The following is a 24,417-nucleotide window of genomic DNA, read 5'->3' as shown; positions in this document are numbered from 1 at the left end:
CTGGCATTGTTTGAATCACTCATTCTAATTCTGTAAGCCAACACAAACAGCTCTATAGACAGAATGTGTTCACTAAGTATAAAGTCACAACAGCTAAATGCAATGTATAGCCCATTATTACATTCAGGGGGGAAATTAATTCAAGTGTAAGTAATGAGTAAATCATCAATGATGTTTAACAAAAAAAAAGACAGTCACTGTTGTGTTTCGCCCTTGCATAGAATTAAGTACATTTAAACAATTAAAATACAAACTTTATTGCGCATCTGACGAGGAAGAAGAACCACTGGAGGAGCTTGAGGTGCCCCTTACCCCCACTTCCTGCAGGATGACTTCTTCCTGGAGCCTATCACGGGACTCTGCACTATCATAATGCTGCTCCAGGAGTGTTGTGTCTACCACGTTGTAGCAGCCGTGCCTCCGGCTACTGTTCATTGGCGAGGGGGTAGACTGGCGCGAGACTACCACTTGGTTTCTCTCTAACCGCCGGGAGAGGGGGACTGGAGATGAATGGGAGATGTGGTTTGGATGAACAAAGCGACCGTTCGATGGAGCACCCATAGGGATGGGCTGAAATGGCGGTGGAGGCTCCATCCTTGCAGCTCTCCTTGGCGGCCTTCTCCCCTGCAGGGGTGGGGCAGCCACCCTTACCTGGGTCTCATTGTTTATTCTCACTCGTCCGTGTGAAAGGTCACTGTTTGGGATACACCTCGAGGTCGGTTTGTCAATGTGACTTCTCTTTAGGACAGTTTTGAGAGCGTTCTGGGCGTACAGGACTTCAATATCCTCCCCAACTCCTCCATTCATGAACAGTCCGCCCTCCTTCAGCTTCTCCTCTCTCCTCCCCTGTGTCACCATGCGCTGCACTGAGCACATCAAGTCTGCCAGACTCAGTAGCAGAGACAGGGAGGCAGCCCCCAGCATGAAGTTGAGCATGATGGTCTTCTCTGTGGGGCTGGATATGTAGCACTCCACCATGGACGTACAGGGGGACTCATAGCACTGGAAGCGCCTGGGGACAGAGAAGCCATAGAGGTAGTACTGTCCGGCACTGAACGCTGCCTCCAGTAAGATACGTGGTAGCAGGTCCAGGAGGTAGGCACTTAGAAAGTTAGGCGTCCCTTTTGGTAGGGAATGTTGATGGGTACACAGAGCCCCTACCGGACTTCTGCTGCCGGGGGAATAGTTCCCTCCGATACGAAGAGCTGACGATACTTTGTGGACTATATACGAAATGAACATCATGTGAGGGAGACAGAGCATGATCAGTTGGAACAGCCAGAAGCGGAAGAGGGAGAGGGGAGCAAAGCCGTCGAAGCAGACGTTGGTGCAGCCCGGCTGGATGGTGTTGCACACAAAGCGCTCCTGCTCGTCCCGGAAGAGGGGATAGCCAGAGAACAGGAGGATAAGTAGTCTCAGGACCACCATTAAGATCAACCACATCTTCCCTGCATAAAGAGCCAATCAATTAAATATTCACTTACACACACACACACACACACACAATTTTAACGTTAGACACCAATATTGAAAACAAAGCTATTTGCTAGTAACATTAACTATCAAAAGACCATCGCACTCTCCCCTAAACATTTTGTTGGTGCGGAAAACCTGTGAATCTAGATAAGCAATTTAATGGTCTGACTGCACTCAAAAATGTTGCATAAAGGCCCGAGAAACATCAACTATCCCATACATATACCATGCACATTATGTCTACCTACCCAGGAAAGTGACGTTGTGATTGAAAGTAATAAATAGCATTTCCATTAGGCGCGTTTTCTCCATGGTGTAAACAAGCAGCTCATCCCACGGTCTGTATACCTTCCTCCAATCCAGGTTACTCAGCGAGGGTCTATTTCAGTCTGATCAATCCAGTTCAATTCAACCAATTCACTTCGATTCAATTCAGTCCAATTCAAAATCAACGGTCTCATTGAGTTGTAGACAAGTGGCTCCAGCATAAGTTCCCTAGCTGTTCCCCAGTGTGTGTGTGTGTCCACTAAACTATAGATCTCTCTCAAGTGTTATAAACAGCTTAGTGACAAGACGCCAGGGACCTCTCTGCGCTATTATTATCATCACGCCAAAATCATGTTACCATCAAAGCATTGCTAGGATATTTCAACAAAATACACTGAGCTCAGACAACTGGTTGGGTCTACATGAACTCAGAGTAGCATAGTGACTATAATGTTATTCAAATTGAAGGTTACCAGGTTAAAGATTATTGGACAATTATGAGAATGTAGCTCTGTGCCCAAATGGTGGTGGTCTTAGCCATGAGCCTCAATATCCATGAACCTCCTGACCATGAACGTCAAGTTTCATGCGTAAATAGCTGAGTGATTAATGACAGTTGTTGTGCGTCCCAAATGGCACCCCATTCCCTGTATAGTGCACTACTTTTGACCAGAGCCTATGGTCCCTGGTCAAAAGTAGTGTACTATATAAGGATTAGGGTGCCATTTGGGACACAACTCTGCTACTCCATGCTGGCTATGTAACAGTATAGCTTCTGTCCCTCTACTAGCGCACAGTTAACTAGCTAGCATTTCCATTGGCTACAGATACACTGGTAATAGGGTGATTTAGTGATTAGCATACACAGTCTTTAACAAGTTCTCCACATATAAAAATAAATGAATACAAGTGTCAGACAACCAGATTGGAAATAAATGCACTAATGTGTTATCCTCAGATTTATTTGTAGCCTGTTTAACTGTACAAAAAAAAAATTACAAAATAAGAATACAAGGGAATTTTCTTTTAGTATAAACATGGATCACCACCTCCATATAAATATTTAACAATTAAGTTAATGATCTCATCATCACTTTAATACTTGTTTACACGCTGTACAACGTTGATTAGCAAAATAATTCAATTCTAGTGCTTCAGTTGTCAGTAGGGTCTTCTTGACAAATGATAAAACACAAATAAAAGTTGATCATCATGAATGTAACAATATTAATATTTGAATGRAAAATAATTGTTTAAAAGACAAAATCCAATTGTATAAAGTTTGAAGGAGCTACATTATATATAAGTTGGCTCAGGGTTCAGGTTGTTCTTTAAAAAAAACATTGTAGCTTAAAACATCCAGAGTTCTGAGACAAAAAACACAAGTCATGCTCTACAGTGTATCAAGTATGACAACCCATTTCTATCCTTTCATTGGTTGCTTTCTTGTCAACATAACCTACTTTGAATCCTGTGGATGACACATTCACAGTAGCTAAAAATCACTCCCATATCTCCAAAAGCTTTCAATTAGGATTTTAGCTGCAGATTTGAATAACACATTCTAGGTATTGGGAGGTACAGTAACTGTACACTAGTGGAAAGGTATTAAATATGGGCAACTTGTTTGAACATTAACAAAATAATTGTGTTCATTAAGAACTAAATGATTCTGGAATGTGTATGTAGATCTCAAGTAGAAACGCCTGCACAGCTAGAAGGCTATTTTATCTGATCAAATATTGTACCTGGGTTTGGTTGGCTGTAGCACTTAGTAGTAAAAACAACTATGAATACAAAATAAATAAAAACCTGTTCACCAAAAGCCACAGAACCATCTTTAAAGGCAACCATCTGTCCTGTCATGCCAGGTTGGATAGTCCAGACCCATCCATGGTCGTATTCATTAGTGGACACTGTAGCAAAACCTTTTGCAACGGCAACGAAAACACACGTTTCTTATTGGACAATTTCAGGTCGTACCTCATTTCAGTCCGTTTTCGTTTGGCATGATCCAGGATAAGAGGACAAATGACATTGACATTTTGTTTTCTGACCACTTCTCTCTTGGTTTGCTGCTACAACGCATAAAGCTCATGTTGCCACGGTGATCATCTGGCTACTTCTGTCCACAGGAAGCTGTGATGTCATGAGCTCTCTGAACAGTCAACTCTTTATGTTATATCACAAAGAAGCTTTCTTTTTCTTAACAGTCAGTGAAGTAGCAGTCCTGTAGAGAGTTCTTCCTTCTGTGTTACAGGAGCAGCAGCACTGAAAAGGCATCTATCTGTGATGAGGACAAAGTCTTTCTGTCTAGGTTAGGGTTGCAGAATTTCTATAACTTCCACCAAATTCTCAGGTTTTCGAGAAATCCAGATCGGAAGATTCTAGATTTCCTGCTGATTCCGGGAATCTTCCAAGCAGGATTTCTAGAAAATCTGGGAATTTTCGGAAAGTTACTAGAATTTTGCTAGGTAAAAGACTAGCATGTCACCATGCTGGCCTGAGGCCCAGTCTCAGGTCTGGTCTATGTTCCTGGTTGTTAGGAGAGGATGGCAGGGACCCATCGCACTCCGACCAGGTTGTCTACGCTCGCAGAGCGCTTCTTGCCAGCTCTCCTGGCATCCTTGTACTTGTCGTCACACAACCTCGAGATCGCCTGCAGGAACAAAAAAAAAAAAAACATGAATCACTAAACAAACTCAGATGTCTCACTTGAACTGAATTGTTATTGACCTTCTGGCATAGACTACATCTTCAGGCCCAAATGTCAAACCATTGCTATTAAGAGGAGCATCTSCCATCAATCTATCAAATGTTTTTTCTAAAGCCATTTTTTCAGATCAGCAGTAGTCAGAAAGTGCTCTACTATAAAATCACTTTGTGACAGCTGCTGATGTAAAAAGAGCTTTAGAAATAAATGTGGTGGCTCACCTCTAGTCGCTGGGCTTTGTCCTGGCTCAGGGGCTCCAGAGGGAAGCTCAGGTTGTTGGTCTCTGACAGCGAGCGCAGGTCAAAGTAATACTTGGCATAAACACTAGACGGAACGTTGATGTTGAACTGAAGAAGCTCCAAAAACTGACGCTCCAGCTCGTTCCTGTTCAGAAAAAAAGGTGAGAAAATACGTTTATTTTCACAACAATTGGTAGCACTGTTACATAGACAGCTCACTGTCCTAGAGATCAAAACCAACATATTAGGGGCATGTATCCAAAACATTGGTGTAAAACCATGAATGTACAGTACCGGTCAAAAGTTTTAGAACACCTATTCATTGTATTATGTGTTAACCAAAAAAAAGTGTTAAACAAATTAAAATATATTTTATATTTGAGATTCTTCAAATAGCCACCCTTTGCCTTGATGACAGCTTTGCACACTCTTGGCATTCTCTCAACCAGCTTCACCTGGAATGMTTTTCCAACAGTCTAGAAGGAGTTCCCACATATGCTGAGCACTTGTTGGCTGTTTTTCCTTCAATCTGCAGTTCAACTCATCCCAAACCATCTCAATTTGGTTGTGGTCGGGGGATTGTGGATGCCAGGTCATCTGATGCAGCACTCCATCACTCTCCTTGGTCAAATAGCCCTAACACAGCCTGGAGGTTTGTTGGGTCATTGTCTTGTTGAAAAACAAATGGTAGTGGGACTAAGCGCAAACCAGATGGGATGGTGTATCGCTGCAGAATGCTGTGGTAGCCATGCTGGTTAAGTGTGCATTGAATTCAAAATAAATCAGACAGTGTCACCAGCAAAGCACCCCACAACATAACACCACCTCCTCCATGCTTTACAGTGGGAAACACACATGCAGAGATCATCCGTTCACTCACACCGCGTCTCACAAAGACACAGCGGTTGGAACCAAAAAGCTCCAATTTGGACTACAGACCAAAGGACACATTTCCACCGGTATAATGTCCATCGCTCGTGTTTCTTGGCCCAAGAAAGTCTCTTGTTCTTATTGGCGTCCTTTAGTAGTGGTTTCTTTGCAGCAATTCCACCCTGAAGGCCTGATTCACACAGTCTCCTCTGAACAGTTGATGTTGAGATGTGTCTTTTACTTGAACTCTATGAAGCATTTCTTTGGGCTGCAATTTCTGAGGCTGGTAACTCTAATGAACTTATCCTCTGTAGCAGAGGTAACTCTGAGTCTTCCATTCCTGTGGTGGTCCTCATGAGAGCCAGTTTCATCATAGCGCTTGATGGTTTTTGCAACTGCACTTGAAGAAACTTTCAAAATGTTCCTTATTGACTGATCTTCATGTCTTAAAGTAATGGACTGTCATTTCTCTTTGGTTATTTGAGCCGTTCTTGCCATAATATAGACTTAGTCTTTTACCAAATATGGCTATCTTCTGTATACCACCCCTACCGTGTACCAACTCATTAATGAGGAAAGAAATGTCATATTAACTTTTAAGAAGCCACACCTATTAATTTAAATGCATTCCAGGGGACTACCTCATGAAGCTGGTTGAGAGAAAGCCGAAGAGTGTGCAAAGCTGTCATCAAGGCAAAAGGCTGTCTACATTGAAGAATCTCAAATATATTTAGATTTGTTTAACACTACTTTGGTTACTACAGTCTTGGCCAAAAGTTTTGAGAATGAGACAAATATWAATTTTGTCTGCTGCCTCAGTTTGTTTGATGCCAATTTGCATATACTCCAGAATGTTATGAGGAGTGATCAGATGAATTGCAATTAATTGCAGTCCCTCTTTGCCATGCGAATGAACTGAATCCCCCAAAAACATTGCCACTGCATTTCAGCCCTGCCACAAAAGGACCAGCTGACATCATGTCAGTGATTCTCTCGTTAACACAGGTGTGAGTGTTGACGAGGACAAGGCTGGAGATCACTCTGTCATGCTGATTGAGTTCGAATAACAGACTGGAAGCTTCAAAAGGGTGGTGCTTGGAATCATTGTTCTTCCTCTGTCAACCACAGTTACCTGCAAGGAAACACATGCCGTCATCATTGCTTTGCACAAAAAGGGCTTCACAGGCAAGGATATTGCTGCCAGTAAGATTGCACCTAAATCAACCATTTATCGGATCAAGAACTTCAAGGAGAGCGGTTCAATTGTTTTGAAGAAGGCTTCAGGGCGCCCAAGAAAGTCCAGCAAGCGCCAGGACCATCTCCTAAAGTTGATTCAGCTGCGGGATCGGGGCACCACCAGTACAGAGCTTGCTCAGGAATGGCAGCTGGCAGGTGTGAGTGCATCTGCACGCACAGTGAGACAAAGACTTTTGGAGGAAGGCCTGGTGTCAAGAAGGGCAGCAAAGAAGCCACTTCTCTCCAGGAAAAACATCAGGCACAGACTGATATTCTGCAAAAGGTACAGGGTTTGGACTGCTGAGGACTGGGTGAAGTCATTTTCTCTGATGAATYCCCTTTCCGATTGTTTGGGGCATCCGGAAAAAAGCTTGTGCGGAGAAGACAAGGTGAGCGCTACCATCAGTCCTGTGTCATGCCAACAGTAAAGCATTCTGAGACCATTCATGTGTGGGGTTGCTTCTCAGCCAAGGGAGTGGGCTCACTCACAATTTTGCCTAAGAACACAACCATGAATAAAGAATGGTACCAACACATCCTCCGAGAACAACTTCTCCCAACCATCCAGGTACAGTTTGGTGACGAACAATGCCTTTTCCAGCATGATGGAGCACCTTGCCATAAGGCAAAAGTGATAACTAAGTGGCTCGGGGAACAAAACATCGATATTTTGGGTCAATGGCAAGGAAATTCCCCAGACATTAATTACATTGAGAACTTGTGGTCAATCCTCAAGAGGCRGGTGGACAAACAAAACCCCACAAATTCTGACAAACTCCAAGCTTTGATTATGCAAGAATGGGCTGCCATCAGTCAGAATGTGGTCCAGAAGTTAATTGACAGCATGCCAGGGCGGATTGCAGAGGTATTGAAAAAGAAGGGTCAACACTGCAAATATTGACTCTTTGCATCAACTTCATGTAATTGTCAATAAAAGCCTTTGACACTTATGAAATGCTTGTAATTATWCTTCAGTATTCCATAGTAACATCTGACAAAAATATCTAAAGACCCTGAAGCAGCAAACTTTGTGGAAATTAATATTTGTGTCATTCTCAAAACTTTTGGCCACGACTGTACATGACTCCATGTGTTATTTCATAGTTTTGATGTCTTCACTATTATTCTACAATGTAGAAAATAGTAAAAATAATGAAAAACCCTTGAATGAGTAGGTGTTCTAAAACTTTTGACCGGCAGTGTATATGCTTTTGATTTCAAAATGTGGTCCAATGTCAGCCATAAATGAGTAAAGCTTTAAGTTTAAGCATTTATTCAGAAAAAGTGTACTTTAAAATGCAAGCAGCAAAACAGGTCAGCTACAATTAGCCGGCAGAAGAGAAGAGTCCCTGTTGAAAATAACATCCTGAAAATAAAATGTATCATGTTCCCATTCCAGTCATGGACATACACTCTAGACATGTGACACAAACATGTGAGACACTGAAGTATATAATCACACACACAAATGTCTGAGGATCTGGCAGTAGTCTACGTTCCATATATTGATTGATTAACTCACATGTCCTCCACGGTGATGTCTTTGAGGATCTGGCAGTAGTCTACGTTCCACACAGCCTGATCGTCCCAGACTTTAGATGCCAGCAGGATGGCTCCCAGCAACATACGCTTCCAGTTCCCTGGGCCAATGTCTATGTCTGCATACGTCAGCAGCCTCTCAACGTACACCTAAAAAACACAAAGGGAAAATGAATACTAAAGTCATGAGGTAATTGAGGCCACTACCTTTGTGATATTGGTTACATCCCAAATGGAACCCTATTCCCTAAATAGTATGTTMATCTCCTGATAATGCACACACAGAGCCATGTTCAAAATCTGACCCGTATCTCAAGCTTGAATCATACAGTGACCTCCCCCTCAACCCCACTGATCCTCACCCGAGGCACACAACACACCCCCATCCCTACTCCCTCTCTCACAGCTCGCTTCAGCCCCCAGTGCGCTCTCAGGATGATCTCAGGAGACAAGCCAAGGATGTGTGTAAATTGAAGACAAGGTCACAACATTGGTGCATCGAAATGTCACGTGGTGTGTGGAAAATGCGTTTCTCCGATTCTGACATTAGCCCTTCTCTGCTCTGGCTGCAGACCGACTGTGCATTCCACAGGCATAGAGTAGTTTCTCTGCTCTGGCTGCAGACCGACTGTGCATTCCACAGGCAGTAGAGTAGTTTCTCTGCTCTGGTTGCAGACCGACTGTGCATTCCACAGGCAGTAGAGTAGTTTCTCTGCTCTGGCTGCAGACCGACTGAGCATTCCACAGGCAGTAGAGTAGTTTCTCTGCTCTGGCTGCAGACCGACTGAGCATTCCACAGGCAGTACAGTAGTTTCTCTGCTCTGGCTGCAGACGGACTGTGTATTCCACAGGTAGTAGAGTAGTTTCTCTGCTCTGGTTGCAGACCGACTGTGTATTCCACAGGCAGTAAAAGTAGTTTCTCTGCTCTGGCTGCAGACCGACTGTGTATTCCACAGGCAGTAGAGTAGTTTCTCTGCTCTTGCAGACCGACTGTGCATTCCACAGGCAGTAGAGTATTAGCTGCAGGCCTTGTACTGTACATTGATGACTCAGTGGCTTACTGGCTTTGGCCGCTGGCGGTTGGCCTAGTTTTCCTCCACTGCTGCTCTTGACAGTCTCTGAATCTGCCTGCCAGCAGCCTACAGCCACAGGTTAGTTAGGAGGCTTCTTCTGGCAACCTATTCCCTATATATACCTATGGGCCCTGGTCAAAAGTAGTGCACTAAATAGGTTATAGGGTGCCATTTGGGACACAAACAAGGGAGTCAACCATCCTCCTCCTTTACCAGTGTAACAATGGCACATTCTGCAGTGAGCTGAGCAGCGCTGAACAGCATCCGGACGAAGCGGTAGATCTGTTTCTGCTCTGGGTTGTGTTTGTCATAGTCAGACGGCACTTCTGATTTCTGTGAGAGTAGAAGAACGTGAAGGCTTTATGAACAGAGTATAAACACAGAGTATAAAAACTACATTTATAGAGTCATACATGCATGCACGCATAAACACAGTGGGTCAATATGAACACATGCACGGATTGCTTCGGCTATTACCGAGAGAGGGTGAAGCTTCTCGTCAAAAATGTCTTGCTGCATTCCTCCATCKGTGTCCCTGAAACAGGCCATTCAGGAAAGGTCAACTGTTTTACTGAACTGTTACACTAGCTAGCCAAACTCTCCATTCAAGGCATTGCTTGCTCAAAGTGATAGGGTATTCTTACCTGTTCTTTATATGGTAATATATTGCAAGGGATACACTGTAGAGAAGGAAAAACAGGTCGTGGTTGAGGCATTTGTCATAACTTTCTGGACTTTCTGTACTGTCCCATACGTCAACTCGTGAAAATGTAACTGGGACATATACTCACCATTTGATGGTGAATTTAAGGTTGGGCTGACTGACAGTGTTGTCATCTAGGAAGATGGTGGAACAGGAGCTGTGTTTTCGTCTCCTTGATCCATGCTACGATAATGAAATAGAATTACAAATACACATATATGGCTACAAATACAAGAGCTGACTGTTAGAGGGCATGCTGTTATTAGAGGGCATATTGATACATGAAATAAGGTTTCTACAGTAGGCAACTTGGTAAAACGGAGCACGCGATGGACATGCATGACAAATGAAGACATGAAATGCAATAATGTATCGGCTATCTAAGGACTGTTAATCACTTACAATAATGCAGAGATTTCTTCACTCCTAACACGTTACCATGAATGATGCAAGCCGGCACTAACTATATTCATTTAACAGGATGTCACATGAGTTGCAACAATGGATCCATGGAGGACATAATGTTGTACATTACCTTTGACTCGTCAATGTGTGTTAACTTGTAAAACAACACAAGGAATTATCATGGGCAATTCATACATTATGAATCAGCTACAAAGACTAACTTTCCAACATCATGAAATAATATAGATGCCTATATTTAATAAGCATTTAATACTCACATGATTGATGAAGAGGCTCTTTCTTTTTTCACGCACTTAACAGAGAGATAAAAAGAGAAAGAGCGAGAAAGGCTTTGATCCTTGGTTATCAGCATTAACCTAGAAATTACATAAAGCAATAGGAAAAAAAGCATCATGGTAGATTTGCCAGCATGATCAGCAAGACATGCTGCACTGAAACAGAAAGGCTTCTATGGATCCTACCTGGAATATTTGCGACAAACTTGTACAGAGAGAAGCATTTCAAAGTGTGCACAAAGAGGACAACGCGGTTAATATCACATTATCAGAGCTGGTTAGTCACAAAGGCAAGTCCTAACTTCCACATACGCATTAATGTCAAGTAACATTTTGACCTAACTATTAAAGTAAAGCATTCACTTAAGTGGAAGCTAGGATTCCCCCCTAATGCTGGTTAGACACTGAGAACATTATAGACAGACTCCACTCTGCAGCTAGGGGGAAGCAGAAGCACTCCGTGACATACAGTAGCCTGAGCTTATACTCACCATTTTTGCTAGGCAACTCCACTGAAAGAGAACCAAAATCCATCTACTTAATTTACCTGTCCAACTCAAAAACACACAACTATCATTGGCTCTCACTTTAACACATGGGTGTGTATCAAATGTCACCTTTTCTTTGATGCGGCTTCGATTCTGGACAATGGTGTCACTTAACCTGCTCTGCTGCCAGTACTGTCTTGTTACAGTATAACACAACTAAGCATGACCCAAAAGTTCTTCAAATCAGTCATAAGCAGGCATTGTTCCTAGTAAAATGCCCATATTTATCAGAGAAAAACACAGTAATAGTGTGATAGTATGAGAATCCACAGAGGCTGCTGGTACTGCTAGTGAAACACCCCAGGGCAAGGCATATATTACCACAGAGATCAAAGCTGACTGTGTTCAATGGAAGCTGTGTGATCTGGGATTGTAATAGCATATTTTGTATTGTATTGTGTTAGAGGTTATACTGTACTGCCGTTTGTATCAAGCGTCTCAGAGTCGGTGTGCTGATCTAGGATCAGGTCCCCCGTCCATGTAATCGTATTCATTATGATCTAAAAGGCAATACGGATCCCTACACTGAGATGCTTTATGAATACGGGGCCAGGAGTTTTCACTAATAAACCTGTGTTTTTTTCTTGATCAGGTCACATGATCAGGAAAACCCTTGGTCTTCCCTAATGGCCTTAGATAAAGTCCATGTTAAATGCACCTGTTGAGGGATTCCAAAGAGTCTGAGATTCATTGATTTATTGAGACCAACTCACCACCCGGCTGAGATTTACTGAGGAATATTGTGCTGGCCCGAGGATGGTCAGAGGGGTTGTACTCCATGTTCAACTCTGTGAAAACAAAATCACTGTCAGTTACTGGATGTCATTGTAAGCAATATCGACTATGGTATAAGTCCCAAATGGCACCCAATTTCCTTTATAGTRCACTGCACTTTAGGTTCCTGGTCAAAAGTAGTGCAATAAATCAATCTAATCAAAATGTATTTGTCACACGCTTCGTAAACAACAGGCGTAGACTAACAATGAAATGCTTACTTAAGGGTAATTTTCCAACAATGCAGAGTTAAAATAAAAAGTGACATGAGGGAGCAACTACACAGTGAATAACAAGCGAGCTAGCTAGCTAGGTAGCTTTTTATTACATTTTTTATGACCAGCACTGTAGGTGCGTGAGACAACTTTACCAGCATCATAGCATACGTATCAATGAATCGTTGTGACATATGAAATACTTGACATATGAAATACGAGTGTAATCAATGTGTAATAACTAGGTACAAAATTAAGGAACATGTTAAATTATTATGTGACGTGCAGTCATATTCAGGTCCTGATTGGTCAACAAGCTTATTTGACGTGTATCTTTTTTGACACGCAAAGACCCAAACAGCGTTCCATAGAAATCCTGGTTGAGAATGAAACGACTGAACAAATGAAACAGCACAGCAAGTAAGTGAAAGAAATAGGTTTGATTATGATAATGGAGACATACGTAAATGGCAACAAAATAACTTTTTGGTCAGTGTGGTGTGTGTGTGTAACCTTTATTTAACTAGGCAAGTCAGTTAGGCCGTCACCTACCCCGGCCAAACCCGGACGACGATGGGCCAAATTGTGCGCCGCCCTATGGGACTCCCAAACACGGCCGGATGTAATACAGCCTGGATTCGAACCAGGGACTGTAGTGACACCTCTTGCACTGAGATGCAGTGCCTTAGACCGCTGCATCCATGTCTGTGTGTTAACTATTTAACTGTACTAGAATGCTTAAAAGGCAGCAAAAAATTTAAATAAATATCGGTATTGTTTTTTTTGTCAAGGAAAATATCAGAATTGGCCCAACATTTTATTTCGGTGCATCACTAGTTACAACCTTATTCTAAAACGTCTCAATCTACACACAATACCCCATAATRACAAAGCAAAAAAATGGTTTAGACATTTTTGAAATGTTGATAAAAACTTAACTTATTTACATAAGTATTCTGACCCTTTGGAATGAGACACAAAATTGAGCTCAGGTGCATCCTGTTACCATTGATCATCCTTGAGATGTTTCTACAACTTGGAGTCCACCTGTGGTCTATTAAATTGATTGGACATGATTTGAAAAAGGCACACACTTGTCTATATAAGGTCCCACAGTTGACAGTGCATGTCAGAGCAAAAACCAAGCCATGAGGTCAAAGGAATTGCCCGTAGAGCTCCGAGACAGGATTGTGTTGAGGCACAGACCTGGGGAAGGGTACCAAAACATTTCTGCAGCATTGAAGGTCCCTAAGAACACAGTGACCTCCATCATTCTTAAACGGAAGTAGTTTGGAACCACCAAGACTCTTCCTAGAGCTGGCTGCCCGGCCAAACTGAGCAATCGGGGGAGAAGGGTCTTGGTCAGGGAGRTGACCAAAAACCCAACGGTCACTGACAGAGCACCAGAGTTCCTCTGTGGAGATGGGAGAAACTTCCAGAAGGACAACCATCTCTGCAACACTCCACCAATCAGGCATTTATGGTAGTGGCCAGACAAAGGCACAACAGACCGCTTGGAATTTGCCAAAAGGCCCCTAAAGGACTCTGAAAATGAGAAACAAGATTCTCCAGTCTGATGGAACCAAGATTGATCTCTTTGGCCTGAATGCAAAGCGTCACGTCTGGAGGAAACCAGGCACCACTCATCACCTGACCAATACCATCCCTACGGTGAAGCATGGTGGTGGCAGCATCATGCTGTGGGTTCAGCGGTAGGGACTGGGAGAGTAGTCAGGATGAAGGGAAAGATGAACGGAGCAAAGTACAGAGAGATTCTTGATGAAAACCTGCTCCAGAGCACTCAGGACCTAAGACTGGGGCAAAGGTTCACATTCCAACAGGACAATGACCCTAAACACACAGCCAAGACAACACAGGAGTGACTTCGGGAAAAGTCTCTGAATGTCCTTGAGTGGCCCAGCCAGAGCCTGGACTTGAATCCAATCGAACATCTATGGAAAGACCTGAAAATAGCTGTGCAACGATGCTCCCCATCCAACCTGACAGAGCTTGAGAAGATACAGGTGTGCCAAGCTTGTAGCGTCATACCCAAATGTGTTTCAAAGTACTGAGTAAAGGGTCTGAATACTTATGTAAATGTAATATTTGTATTTATTTTTAATACATTTGTAAAAATGTCTAAAACCTATTTTTGCATTGTCATTATGGGGTATTGTGTGTAGATTGAGGATTATTGTTTAATTTAATCCATTTTAGATTAAGGCTGTAACGTAAAAAAAATTGGAAAATCAAGGGGTCTGAATACTTTCCGAATGCACTGTAACAGACTGATCTGTAGCAGCAGCGCATGTAGAGCAGTAGCAGCAGCGCATGTCGTGAGTGTGAAAGTGTGTGGCATTAGTATGCATGTGTAATGTGCAAGGGTGTGTGTTCGTGTGTGTGTCAGTATGTTTGATTGTGTGCAGAGTCAGTGCAAGAAAGTTAGTTTAAAAAAAGGGTCAACGCAGGTAGTCTGGATAGCCATTTGATTAACTATTTTGCAGCCTTGTTTAGCAGTCTTRTGGCTTGGGGGTAGAAGCTGTTCAGGGTCCTGTTGGTTCCAGACTTGGTGCACTGGTACCGCTTGCAGAGCGGTAGCAGAGAAAACAGTCTATGGCTTGGGTGGCTGGAGTGAAAAATGTTTCCTCTGACACTACCTGGTACAGAGGTCCTGGATGACAGGGAGCTCGGCCCCAGTGATGTAATTGGCCGTACTCACCACCCTCTGTAGCGCCTTTGCGGTCGGGTGCCTTGCAGTTGCCGTACAAAGCAGTGATGCAGCCAGTCAACAWGCCCTCAGCCAGTCAACACGCTCTCTGTATCATTTTTGGAGAATCTGAGGGCCCATGCCAAATCTTTTCATTCTCCTGAGGGGGATGAGACATTGTTGTGCCTTCATCACAACTGTGGGGGGGTGTGTGGACCATGTTAATTCCTGAGTGATGTGGACACCGAGGAACTTGAAGCTCTCGACCCGCTCCACTAAAGTCCCATCGATGTGAATAAGGGTGTGCTCGCCCCTCCGTTTACTGTAGTCCACGATCAGCTCATTTGTCTTGCTGACATTGAGGGTGAGGTTGTTGTCCTGGCACGACACTGCCAGGTCTCTGACCTCCTCCCTATAGGCTGCCTCATAGGGAATAGCGTGTCATTTTAAATGCAAACTAAAATATAATCTGTCAAGTAGAACTCAGAAGTGGCATGTTCCTCAAGTTACAACATAATGTCTTGCGAGAAAGAAAACAACCTCTTGCTGAATATGAAAAKACTATTTTTTATTTGACCTTTATTTAACTAGGCAAGTCAGCTAAGAACAAATTCTTATTTACAACGACGGCCTACCCCGGCCAAACCCGGACGATGCTGGGCCAATTGTGCACCGCCCTACGGGACCTCAATCACGGCCGGATGTGACACAGCCTGGATTCGAACCAGGTACTGCAGTAATGCCTCTAACACTGAGATGCAGTGTCTTAGACCACTGCGTCACTCGGGAGCCCAGACAAACACATGCAACTGAGAACTGACCGACAAAATGTAGGGGTGAGATGACAATTTCAAAAAGATGACATTTATACCCTACGTTTTTCTCTCATCCGTGAATTGGCCTCATTCAGCCACAAGGACAGGCCATAAACATGTCCGATTCAATATTAGGGTCAAACCAAGCCGAGCTGTACTGGCCTGGCCTGATTATACGTCCACGATAGTTCCTGAAAGCGTGCTGGAAAGGACAATGTGAAAAGAAAATATCCAAGCCAGCACAGTACGGTTCKGCTCTATAGACAGGAGCCATATGTGTTGTACACACGGTGTAAAGGCAGAGGGCAGCACATGCTAGTGCTGAGAAGGATTACCCGCTGGCAGTGATTCAAATGCTAATTCATAGATTTCCTAGAAAACACAGGGGACAGTCACACAAGCAGCCTTCACAGTGAAGGACCACAGGTTGCAGCCTGTCCTACATAGTGCTCTGGTCAAGGTAATGCACTGTGTTTTGTTGCATGCTGTTCTCCCTAGTCCTCTTTCATCCTTAAGTGTTTTTTTCCCTCTTCACTCTGAGACATTGGAGCATGATTCATGCTTTGTGATTCAGAGCAAATCTACATCACAGCCTAGGGATATGAGCTACAGATTGGCGTGCACATGTGTACATGTACATCAAATAGATTGTTACGCTCATATGCTATACATGTGCTATGGTATCAAATCAAAAGTTTATTGGTCACGTACACAGATTTGTAGAGGTTATTGCAGGTGCATCAAAATACTGAGCAAAATACTGCAAAGTTGTTTAGGAGATAGAAACAGGGCGACCGCTTGTCGGCGCCATCTTTTCGTACATTATCCCGATTCAGAAAAAAGGTACTGATGGATAGTAATTTAAAAGATATTAGTAGCTACCATTCACTTGGACTCTGCATCGTAAAGAAAGAAGTCTTCAGGATAAAGTGTGCAAAAAAATATGAATTTTATACCATTGAACATGGACTCAGGCCCTCACGAAGTCACCATTCCAGAGGCAAAAACACCTCAGCACACCTGCTGAACCAGGAAAAGGGGACTTTGTGCTCAAACAACTGGACTAAAGATGCTACCTTAAATAATAGAATCCAATCAAACCACACAGCTAGGCCAACTTCATACTCAAGAGTGGGAAAAGTCCCTCGAAGATGCTTACGGTTCTTTTTGGTCGAGAATTTTTTTTGTGGAAGGTACTACACTGCGTAAAGACCCCCCCCTCCACGCAATCAACATCGTGAAAATACAGAGTTTCTTTGTAGGCCTATTTGGCGGGGAAACGGAAGCGAGCTGCAGCATTTTGCCCTTTTCTGTTAATTAGTCTTATTAAAGGTTGTCTGTTTGCTGCTTTTCATTAACTCATATAGCGGTTCCTTAGGCTACGGCCTAAAATAATGTGTGTTAATACGGGCAGAATATTATATTTTGTAGCATAGGCTCCCGAATTTCTGAAACAGCGCACACACACGGTAAAAGGCCAACATGAAAACTATTTTCACATCGTAGCATAAAATATCAATATAAACATTTGATAAAGCAGTGCTGCCGTTAATAGTGCACCATCTCATAGACTCAGAAAGACTTTTGTCCTGCTGATGGTCCATAAGGGGTCGATGGGTTTCTTATTGTATTCATGATTAAGCTTTCAGAACATTCAGACCTAGCCTACTGATCAATAAGCTCACAATCGTCTGGACACTTTCCTACCTGTGTAGTGCAGATCAGTCACATTTCAGTCTCCTTTTCATATCGAAAAATGCAACTGGGAGCCTATTGATAGGCTATTGGTGCCGCTCACTAAATCAGGTCTTTCCACCTCAAAAAAGCACAAGAAAGAGGATTCCGACACCCACCTTCTCAGATTGTTCTGAAATCCTTTTGGTTGTTAGAAAGAGATACGATTAGCATTCCGGCAACATTATTAATAATGAAATATAATTTGATCTCTGAGAAATGAAGCTAATTGACTGCATCCAAATTGTCCATTATAAATTTAATTATCAGATGAATATAATATTTAATAAATATAGTGGCTAACATCCGATTGGACCAAACTTTTTTCTATCAATGAATAAGACATGGGGAATCCAAAGGAATGGTCAMAAGCTATCCACAGACACCCCAAGCCATTTCCACACCAACAACCAGTATACAGTATCAGTTCTCTATGTCAGACAAGTAGTATGGAGCTGCGGCTCAGAGTATTGTATCTTCATCCTATGTCATCTATTCCTTGTGAATTTTATCCTGTTCAGAGACATTAACCATTGAAGTTGTTAGGTTTATGTAACATCCTACATCCTGAAAGTGTAAGATTCTGACCACTAGATAGTGCTGTTCCTGCTATTAGGTGAAAAAAGTATTTAGACCCAAATGTTAACCTTTTCACATGTGAGTTCCAAATATCTCTAACGGTCACCCTAGTGGAAGGTTTTTATTTTTTACACCGGACAGTTAACCCGTGCTGCCCTCAAACCAAGGCACACAGCCTATAGATAATTAGCAGGCAATGTTTCAACTTAAAGTAAATGATGGACTGTCATTTCTCTTTGCTTATTTGAGCTGTTCTTGCCATAATATGGACTTGGTCTTCTACCAAATAGTGTCATATTCTGTATACTACCACTACCTTGTCACAACACAACAGACTGGCTCAAACAAATTAAGAATAAGGAAAGAAATTCCACTAATTAAGAAGGCACACCTGTTAAATAAAATGCATTCCAGGTGACTACCTCATGAAGCTGGTTGAGAATGCCAAGAGTGTGCAAAGCTGTCATCAAGGCAAAGGGTGGCTACTTTGAAGAATCTCAAATATAAAATAGATGTGAAGTGTTTTACTGAATTCTTTTGATTGATGGTGAGCTCACCCGTGATGTGATGAATTGTAAGTAGTAACTGCTAATAGCTAATTAATATTATGGTTTCTGTCGGCCGAGAGTTAGCTAAATATGACCGCTTGTGTTACGTCAATCTTTTCTCAGTTAGTCCTAGCGCTAACGTAGCCTACATTTTCCATTTTTGTCATAACATTTTAACAGAATCGACATAATTAATACACCCCTGATCATACGCAATCCCAGTTCACTTTCATAGCAGCCACATACAAACACCATGATCAGTCTGATTGTTGTAAAATGCATTCTCGCATCTAAGTGCTCTCCTCCTCTCCCTTTGCTTGTGGACTTTAGTGCCCAAAACATCAGCTGTCTGTGACCAGGCAAAAAAACAAACATATTTGTATTTGTAAGTCGCTCTGGATAAGAGCGTCTGCTAAATGACTTAAATGTAAATGTAAAAATATTACTTGCCAAGCCTTCATGTCATAACCGCTAACTGCTACACACAGCCTACATTGTTGTTCACAAATTAAACATCATAGTCAACGCGTTAGTAAACCCACTACAATCATGCAGTGTACAGTCAGCAGCAAGCTGTTACACCAGCAGGCCCAGGTGGCAATAAATTAAACACAACCAAAAGTGTACCTTGAGTTCCAGTGTTGGATAGACAGCAAGCTAACATAGCATCCCTCTCTGTTTCAGCCAGGTGTTTAAGTAGGCTAAAAACTAGCTAGCTGCATTCGCTAGCTAAGTGAAAGTGGGGGRAAAAATATGAAATATATCTAGCTCTTTCACGTCACCTTAATTTTTAAAGAAATGTATTTCTTTAAAACTATTCAACCATTGTCTCTGAGTCAACTTCTAACCATATGTTATGCACTGCAGTGCTAGCTTGCTGTAGCTTCCTGCTTAACAACCTGAGCCAACTAAATGGACTGACAGTGTAGATTAGTCTTGCATAAAAACACAGCCATTTCGTAGATTTACAACACTTATGCAACATGAACCCAGATTGTCTGAAATGGCATTCTATTCAATGTATAGTGCACTACTTTTGACCAGGGCCAATAGGGCTAGGGTCAACAATAGCACACTAAATAGGGAACAGGGTCTCATTTCAGACACAGCCCCAGTATCACACTGCGGGAGGATTCCACAAATTGAGTAATTAGGACCAGGAGGTATTCAGAGGGTGAGGTCACTTGAACACAATTAGCCTTTCGTGGGGGGGGGGGGTCAGGCCCTCCACAACAAATACACTGCAGTTCTGAAGCATGGACAAGGTACCAACAGAGGTCTATTTTCTGTACAGCGAAGCTGTTAATACACATAATACAGAATCAATTTGCCTAGATGCTGTAAGATTCTATACGTAATCAATGAATGTCAATAAAAGATCATTCACACCTAATTTCCCCCTATCAAACATGAACTCACTTCGCAGTACAGTGGGTTCCATCCCAAATGGCACCCTATTCCCTATATAGTGCACTACTTTTAACCAGAGCCCTAGGTGCCATTTGGGACACATAGCAATGTAGATTAATTGGCATCATCCCTGACAGCATGCAGACAGGAAGGATATGAGAGAGCAGCCTTTTAATCCATGCTTGCAGAGATGCCCTGCCCACTCATCCTGCAGGAGGAACTACCACAGAGCACACTACCAGAGGGAGGGGGGAAATTCCACAGGAACAGAATGATGCGGAGACTCAGATTTGTGTATGTCAAACAAAAACCAATGATTAAAGTTAAAACAAACCATACAACTATGCACAAGGACAACGTTTAACAACTTCCACATTTAATAATTGAATTGGATTTATATAGCGCTTTTCTAATTAACTTTTAAGGCACACCTGTTAATTTAAATGCATTCCTGGTTACTACCTCATGAAGCTGGTTGAGAGAATGCCAAGAGTGTGCAAAGCTGTCATCAAGTAGAAGGAAAAAAGCAGGTACAACTATTTTGCTAAAATAATTACATCTTATGGTTGTGGAAGGCATATATTCAGGTTAGGTATAGTTTACCAAGCTCAGAATTCATTAGTTAATTGCTGACTGTTTTAAATGCAGTGGATTTGACCTTTAACTGTACAACAAAGCYTATTTAGAGAAAACATTTAATATCGAGAATCGCCCATAAATTAGACATTTTTCATTGGATTATTATTTTTTATTTTTTTAGATATGAATTTTAGGACCATATCACCCAGCCCTACCACTAACAAAGACACGACACGACACATAACCAGAGTACAGAAACCTCCATAGCAATATCCTTGTAAGGCTGTCATACTGCTATCTGCCAAGACTACTTTCAATCCAGTCCACATCGATCTGCCACTTCAGATCCATTTGCAACAGACCAGAAACACAGCCCTGAATATGAAACATCTCATTGATGGATGAGGCAGTCAGTGAATCACACCCACACCAAATCCTCTTATAGTGCATTTAATATGTCCAGTATGTTCTCACTCCAGACATTTTCTGCACACACACACACCTATTCCCTATATGGTATACTGCTTTTAACCAGGGCCCATTTGGCTTATGCACATGAGATTCTGGTCAAGAGTAGTGCTCTTTATAGGGAATAGAGTGACATTTGGAACACACTAGCAGGCTATAGACAGGACTTCACTTTTCTGGTGCCAGGTAGAACATGATATTTGGAATCCTGCATGCATGCCTGTGAGTGAATGTTCAATGTAAGGACCAAATGAGAAAGATGTATACACACACGATGACTGACAGGGGGCGCTGTTTTGAAGCCACCACACCTCCAGCTTGGAAGCTGTAGAAATGCATTTATTAATTTTTTTGCCACGTTTATTCTATTACAGACCCAATGCAGGGATGGGCATCTGGCGGCCCCCTCTTTTATAGGCCAGCGGATTTATTTTTCAGTCGGGGTCCCTCAACTTACTGTTAAAAAGTTTGAATAGTAGAATACACAAAAGGTGCAATTTCGAAATTTGGTTGTGCATCAGATGTTTCTCTTGTTATGTCAGTCAATGAGTCACTCCATTAGCCCATGTCAATTTCTTTTTATTTTTAGATTGTTAAATTAGCCTAGCCAGCTTTCTAAACTTGTAGTAACCATGGTCAAATTAACAACCAGGGGGGTCCCCATTGATTTATACTGAACAAAAATATCAAAACGCAACAATTAACGATTTTACTGAGTTACAGTTCAAATAAAGGAAAATCGCTCAATTGAAATAAATTCATTAGACCCTAATTTATGGATTTCACATGACTGGGCAGGGGCGCAGCCATGAGTGGACCTGGGAGGGCATAGGCCCACTTGGGAGACTGGCCCACCCACTGGGGAGCAAGACACAGCCAATCAGAATGAGTTTTTCCTCACAAAAAGGGCTTTATTAGAGAGAAATACTCCCCAGTTTCATCAGCTGTCTGGGTGGATGATCGCAGACGATCCCGCAGGTGAAGAAGCCGTATGTGGAGGTCCTGGGCTCGTGTGGTTACACATGGTCTGTGGTTGTGAGGCCGGTTGGACGTACTGCCAAATTCTCTAAAATAAAAATGTTCTGATTTTTGTTGGCCCCTACCCCATCAAAGCTGCCCATTCCAGTATTAAATCATACTTAAACATATGTGAGCTAAACATAAATATGTAAATCCTTAAAGTTTAATTCTTTGAAAGTTCTAATGTTACTGTCCCCACGACAACAAAAGAATGTAATGCATGTAAAATTTGTCCTTGAAATATTTAATTGAAAGTGTATTCCATTCATTCCTATGGAGGACCGCTTCTTCTGAGCAGTGCCAGAATAGAGTGGTGAGGAGAAGGAGCTCCATGGATCCTTCGTGTCCGGTAGTCATTGTGCTCGTTAGAGTTCCTGTTTTCTCAAGTTGAGTCAATTAACTCATGATATTCCTGGATTACTCATTACATTAATAAAGTCCTTTTAACAAATACAAGTCAGTTTGAAAACGCTTACTTGTACAAAACAGTACATATCTGGCTGTGTTGGCAAAATCACTACATATCCCATCAATTATTGACTGTAAAAAATAAACATTTCTAACAAAGGTTGTGCACTGGGCCTTTACAACCCCTGTATTAGCGGATGGATAGAAGCCGCCTGCAGCGCGGAAATTATATATATTTTCCTCACAAAAGTAGTGCACTGGGCCTTTACAGCCCGTTTTAGTGGATTGATACAGCCGTCTGCAGCACAGGTGAAAAATATTTTCGGCCAAAGAAAAATTTGTACTAAGTGCCAGGGCGAAACACTGTAAAAGCATAATTCATTTCTTGAATTTCTTTCATGGTGAAATACACTGAATGTACAAAACATTAAGGACACCTGCTCTTTCCATGACATAGACTGACCAGGTGAATCCAGATAAAAGCTACGATCCCTTGATGTCACTTGTGAAATCCACTTCAATCAATCAGTGTAGATGAAGGGGAGGAGACAGGTTAAAGAAGGATTTTTAAGCATTGAGAAATGGATTGTCTGTGTGTGCCATTCAGACGTTGAATGAGCAAGACAAAAGATTGAATGCCTTTGAACAGGGTATGGTAGTAGGTGGCAGGCACACCGGTTTGTGTCAAGAACTGCAACGCTGATGGGTTTTTCACACAACAGTTTCCCGTGTGTACCAAGAATGGTCCACCACCCAAAGGACATCCAGCCGACTTGACAACTGTGGGAAGCATTGGAGTCAACATGGGCCAACATCCCTGTAGAACACTTGACACCTTGTAGAGTCCATGCCCCGACGAATTGAGGCCGTTGGGCAAAAGATCATACAACTCCATATTAGGAAGATGTTCCTAATGTTTGGTATACTCAGTTACATTTTATTTATAAATATGTAATTGATTAAATGGATTAGACTAYAGAAAAGTAGAGCACATGGCCCAGACATTAGTAGAGTATCTCCTAGACACAGATTCAGCCTAGTTCTAGACTAAATCACTTGTGAGTTGGATTTTAAAGAAATGGCCCTGAAAGTGTTGACAAATTAGCCCGTGTTAATCCTTAAAACAAGTATTGTGACATTGAAATGGGTTGGCTTGAACAGTATGTTTCAACTGGTTTCAGTAATCCGTTTTCTTTCTGTGCAATATCTAGGATAAACCTGGGAGAGGTGGGCTTGAATGGAAAGTGCTTTAAGTGAGTAATTTACCCTGTGTTCTCTTTGACATTCCAAGCACTCATAAAAACACATGTACAGTGACCACAAGTTTACAGCTTACTGTAAACCTGGTTTGTTTACAGGGATTTTTCTGCCATTGAAATCCCTGGGCAGGCCGCCTAAGCATTTATTCTGGTTGCATTCCATCTCCTGCCGTTGTGCCCTTGATCAAGGCACTTAACCCTATACAAAGTAGATTAACTGCACTGTTAAGCTACTGTATGTGGTCAATCCTCCATCTGCAGAGCTGCTGGGTGTGCAGGCTTTTGATTCAACCCGGAAACCCACCCAAGTATRMTTATCAAGGTCCTGTTGAGCAGCTGATGTTTAGGGTACAATGTGGTGTATTAGAGTGGGGCTCAGACAAAAGCCTGCACACCCAGTAGCTCTCCTGGAGGATGGTTGACCACCCTTGATATAAAATATTGCAACATCACAACCTAATAGGCCTACTTTTATGTCTTTATACAATTATTCCCTCATTCAATGAATCAGGGATCAAATGGATATGGTAGGCTCC

At 42.3% G+C, this 24,417-nt stretch overlaps 2 protein-coding genes across 6 annotated transcripts in view; both read right to left on the bottom strand.

Annotated features, from left to right (window-relative positions):
- Positions 1–172: 172 nt before the first annotated feature.
- Positions 173–2,006, bottom strand: LOC111956302 (gap junction delta-4 protein). Its single transcript, XM_023976754.2, has 2 exons — positions 1,725–2,006; positions 173–1,448 (listed from the first exon to the last, which is right to left on the bottom strand). Exons 1-2 carry the CDS (start codon positions 1,786–1,788, stop codon positions 256–258), a joined length of 1,257 nt encoding a protein of 418 aa, XP_023832522.1. The 5' UTR covers positions 1,789–2,006; the 3' UTR covers positions 173–255.
- A 683-nt stretch (positions 2,007–2,689) lies between these two features.
- The window catches only part of LOC111956876 (cyclin-Y), a 37,633-nt gene continuing 15,905 nt past the window's right edge, over positions 2,690–24,417 (bottom strand). For 2 of the 5 annotated variants that reach the window (XM_023977562.2, XM_023977563.3), the window contains exons 3-13: positions 12,079–12,153; positions 11,309–11,329; positions 10,800–10,834; positions 10,652–10,675; positions 10,205–10,299; positions 10,058–10,093; positions 9,891–9,948; positions 9,627–9,746; positions 8,324–8,490; positions 4,678–4,840; positions 2,690–4,402 (exon numbers count right to left, since the gene is read on the bottom strand). In XM_023977562.2, the coding sequence (XP_023833330.1) occupies positions 4,286–4,402; positions 4,678–4,840; positions 8,324–8,490; positions 9,627–9,746; positions 9,891–9,948; positions 10,058–10,093; positions 10,205–10,299; positions 10,652–10,675; positions 10,800–10,834; positions 11,309–11,329; positions 12,079–12,153 (911 nt within the window). In that variant the 3' untranslated portion in view covers positions 2,690–4,285. The remainder of the gene's footprint in view (positions 4,403–4,677; positions 4,841–8,323; positions 8,491–9,626; positions 9,747–9,890; positions 9,949–10,057; positions 10,094–10,204; positions 10,300–10,651; positions 10,676–10,799; positions 10,835–11,308; positions 11,330–12,078; positions 12,154–24,417) is intronic. The other 3 variants (XM_070436550.1, XM_023977564.2, XM_023977566.2) reach the window with 3 other exon arrangements.

Source organism: Salvelinus sp. IW2-2015, linkage group LG32 (assembly GCF_002910315.2).
Source record: "Salvelinus sp. IW2-2015 linkage group LG32, ASM291031v2, whole genome shotgun sequence".
In the NCBI taxonomy this organism is placed as follows: Eukaryota; Metazoa; Chordata; class Actinopteri; order Salmoniformes; family Salmonidae; genus Salvelinus; species Salvelinus sp. IW2-2015.
This window is presented reverse-complemented; position numbering and strand designations above follow the sequence as displayed.

What these genes read in the sequence shown, in the direction of transcription:
- LOC111956302 (XM_023976754.2), bottom strand. Translation starts at nt 1,788, where the DNA reads ATGGAGAAAACGCGCCTAATGGAAATGCTATTTATTACTTTCAATCAC. An exon ending in TCACAACGTCACTTTCCTGG is followed by an intron (nt 1,449 to 1,724) that starts GTAGGTAGACAT and finishes CTCTTTATGCAG; the next exon opens with GGAAGATGTGGTTGATCTTA.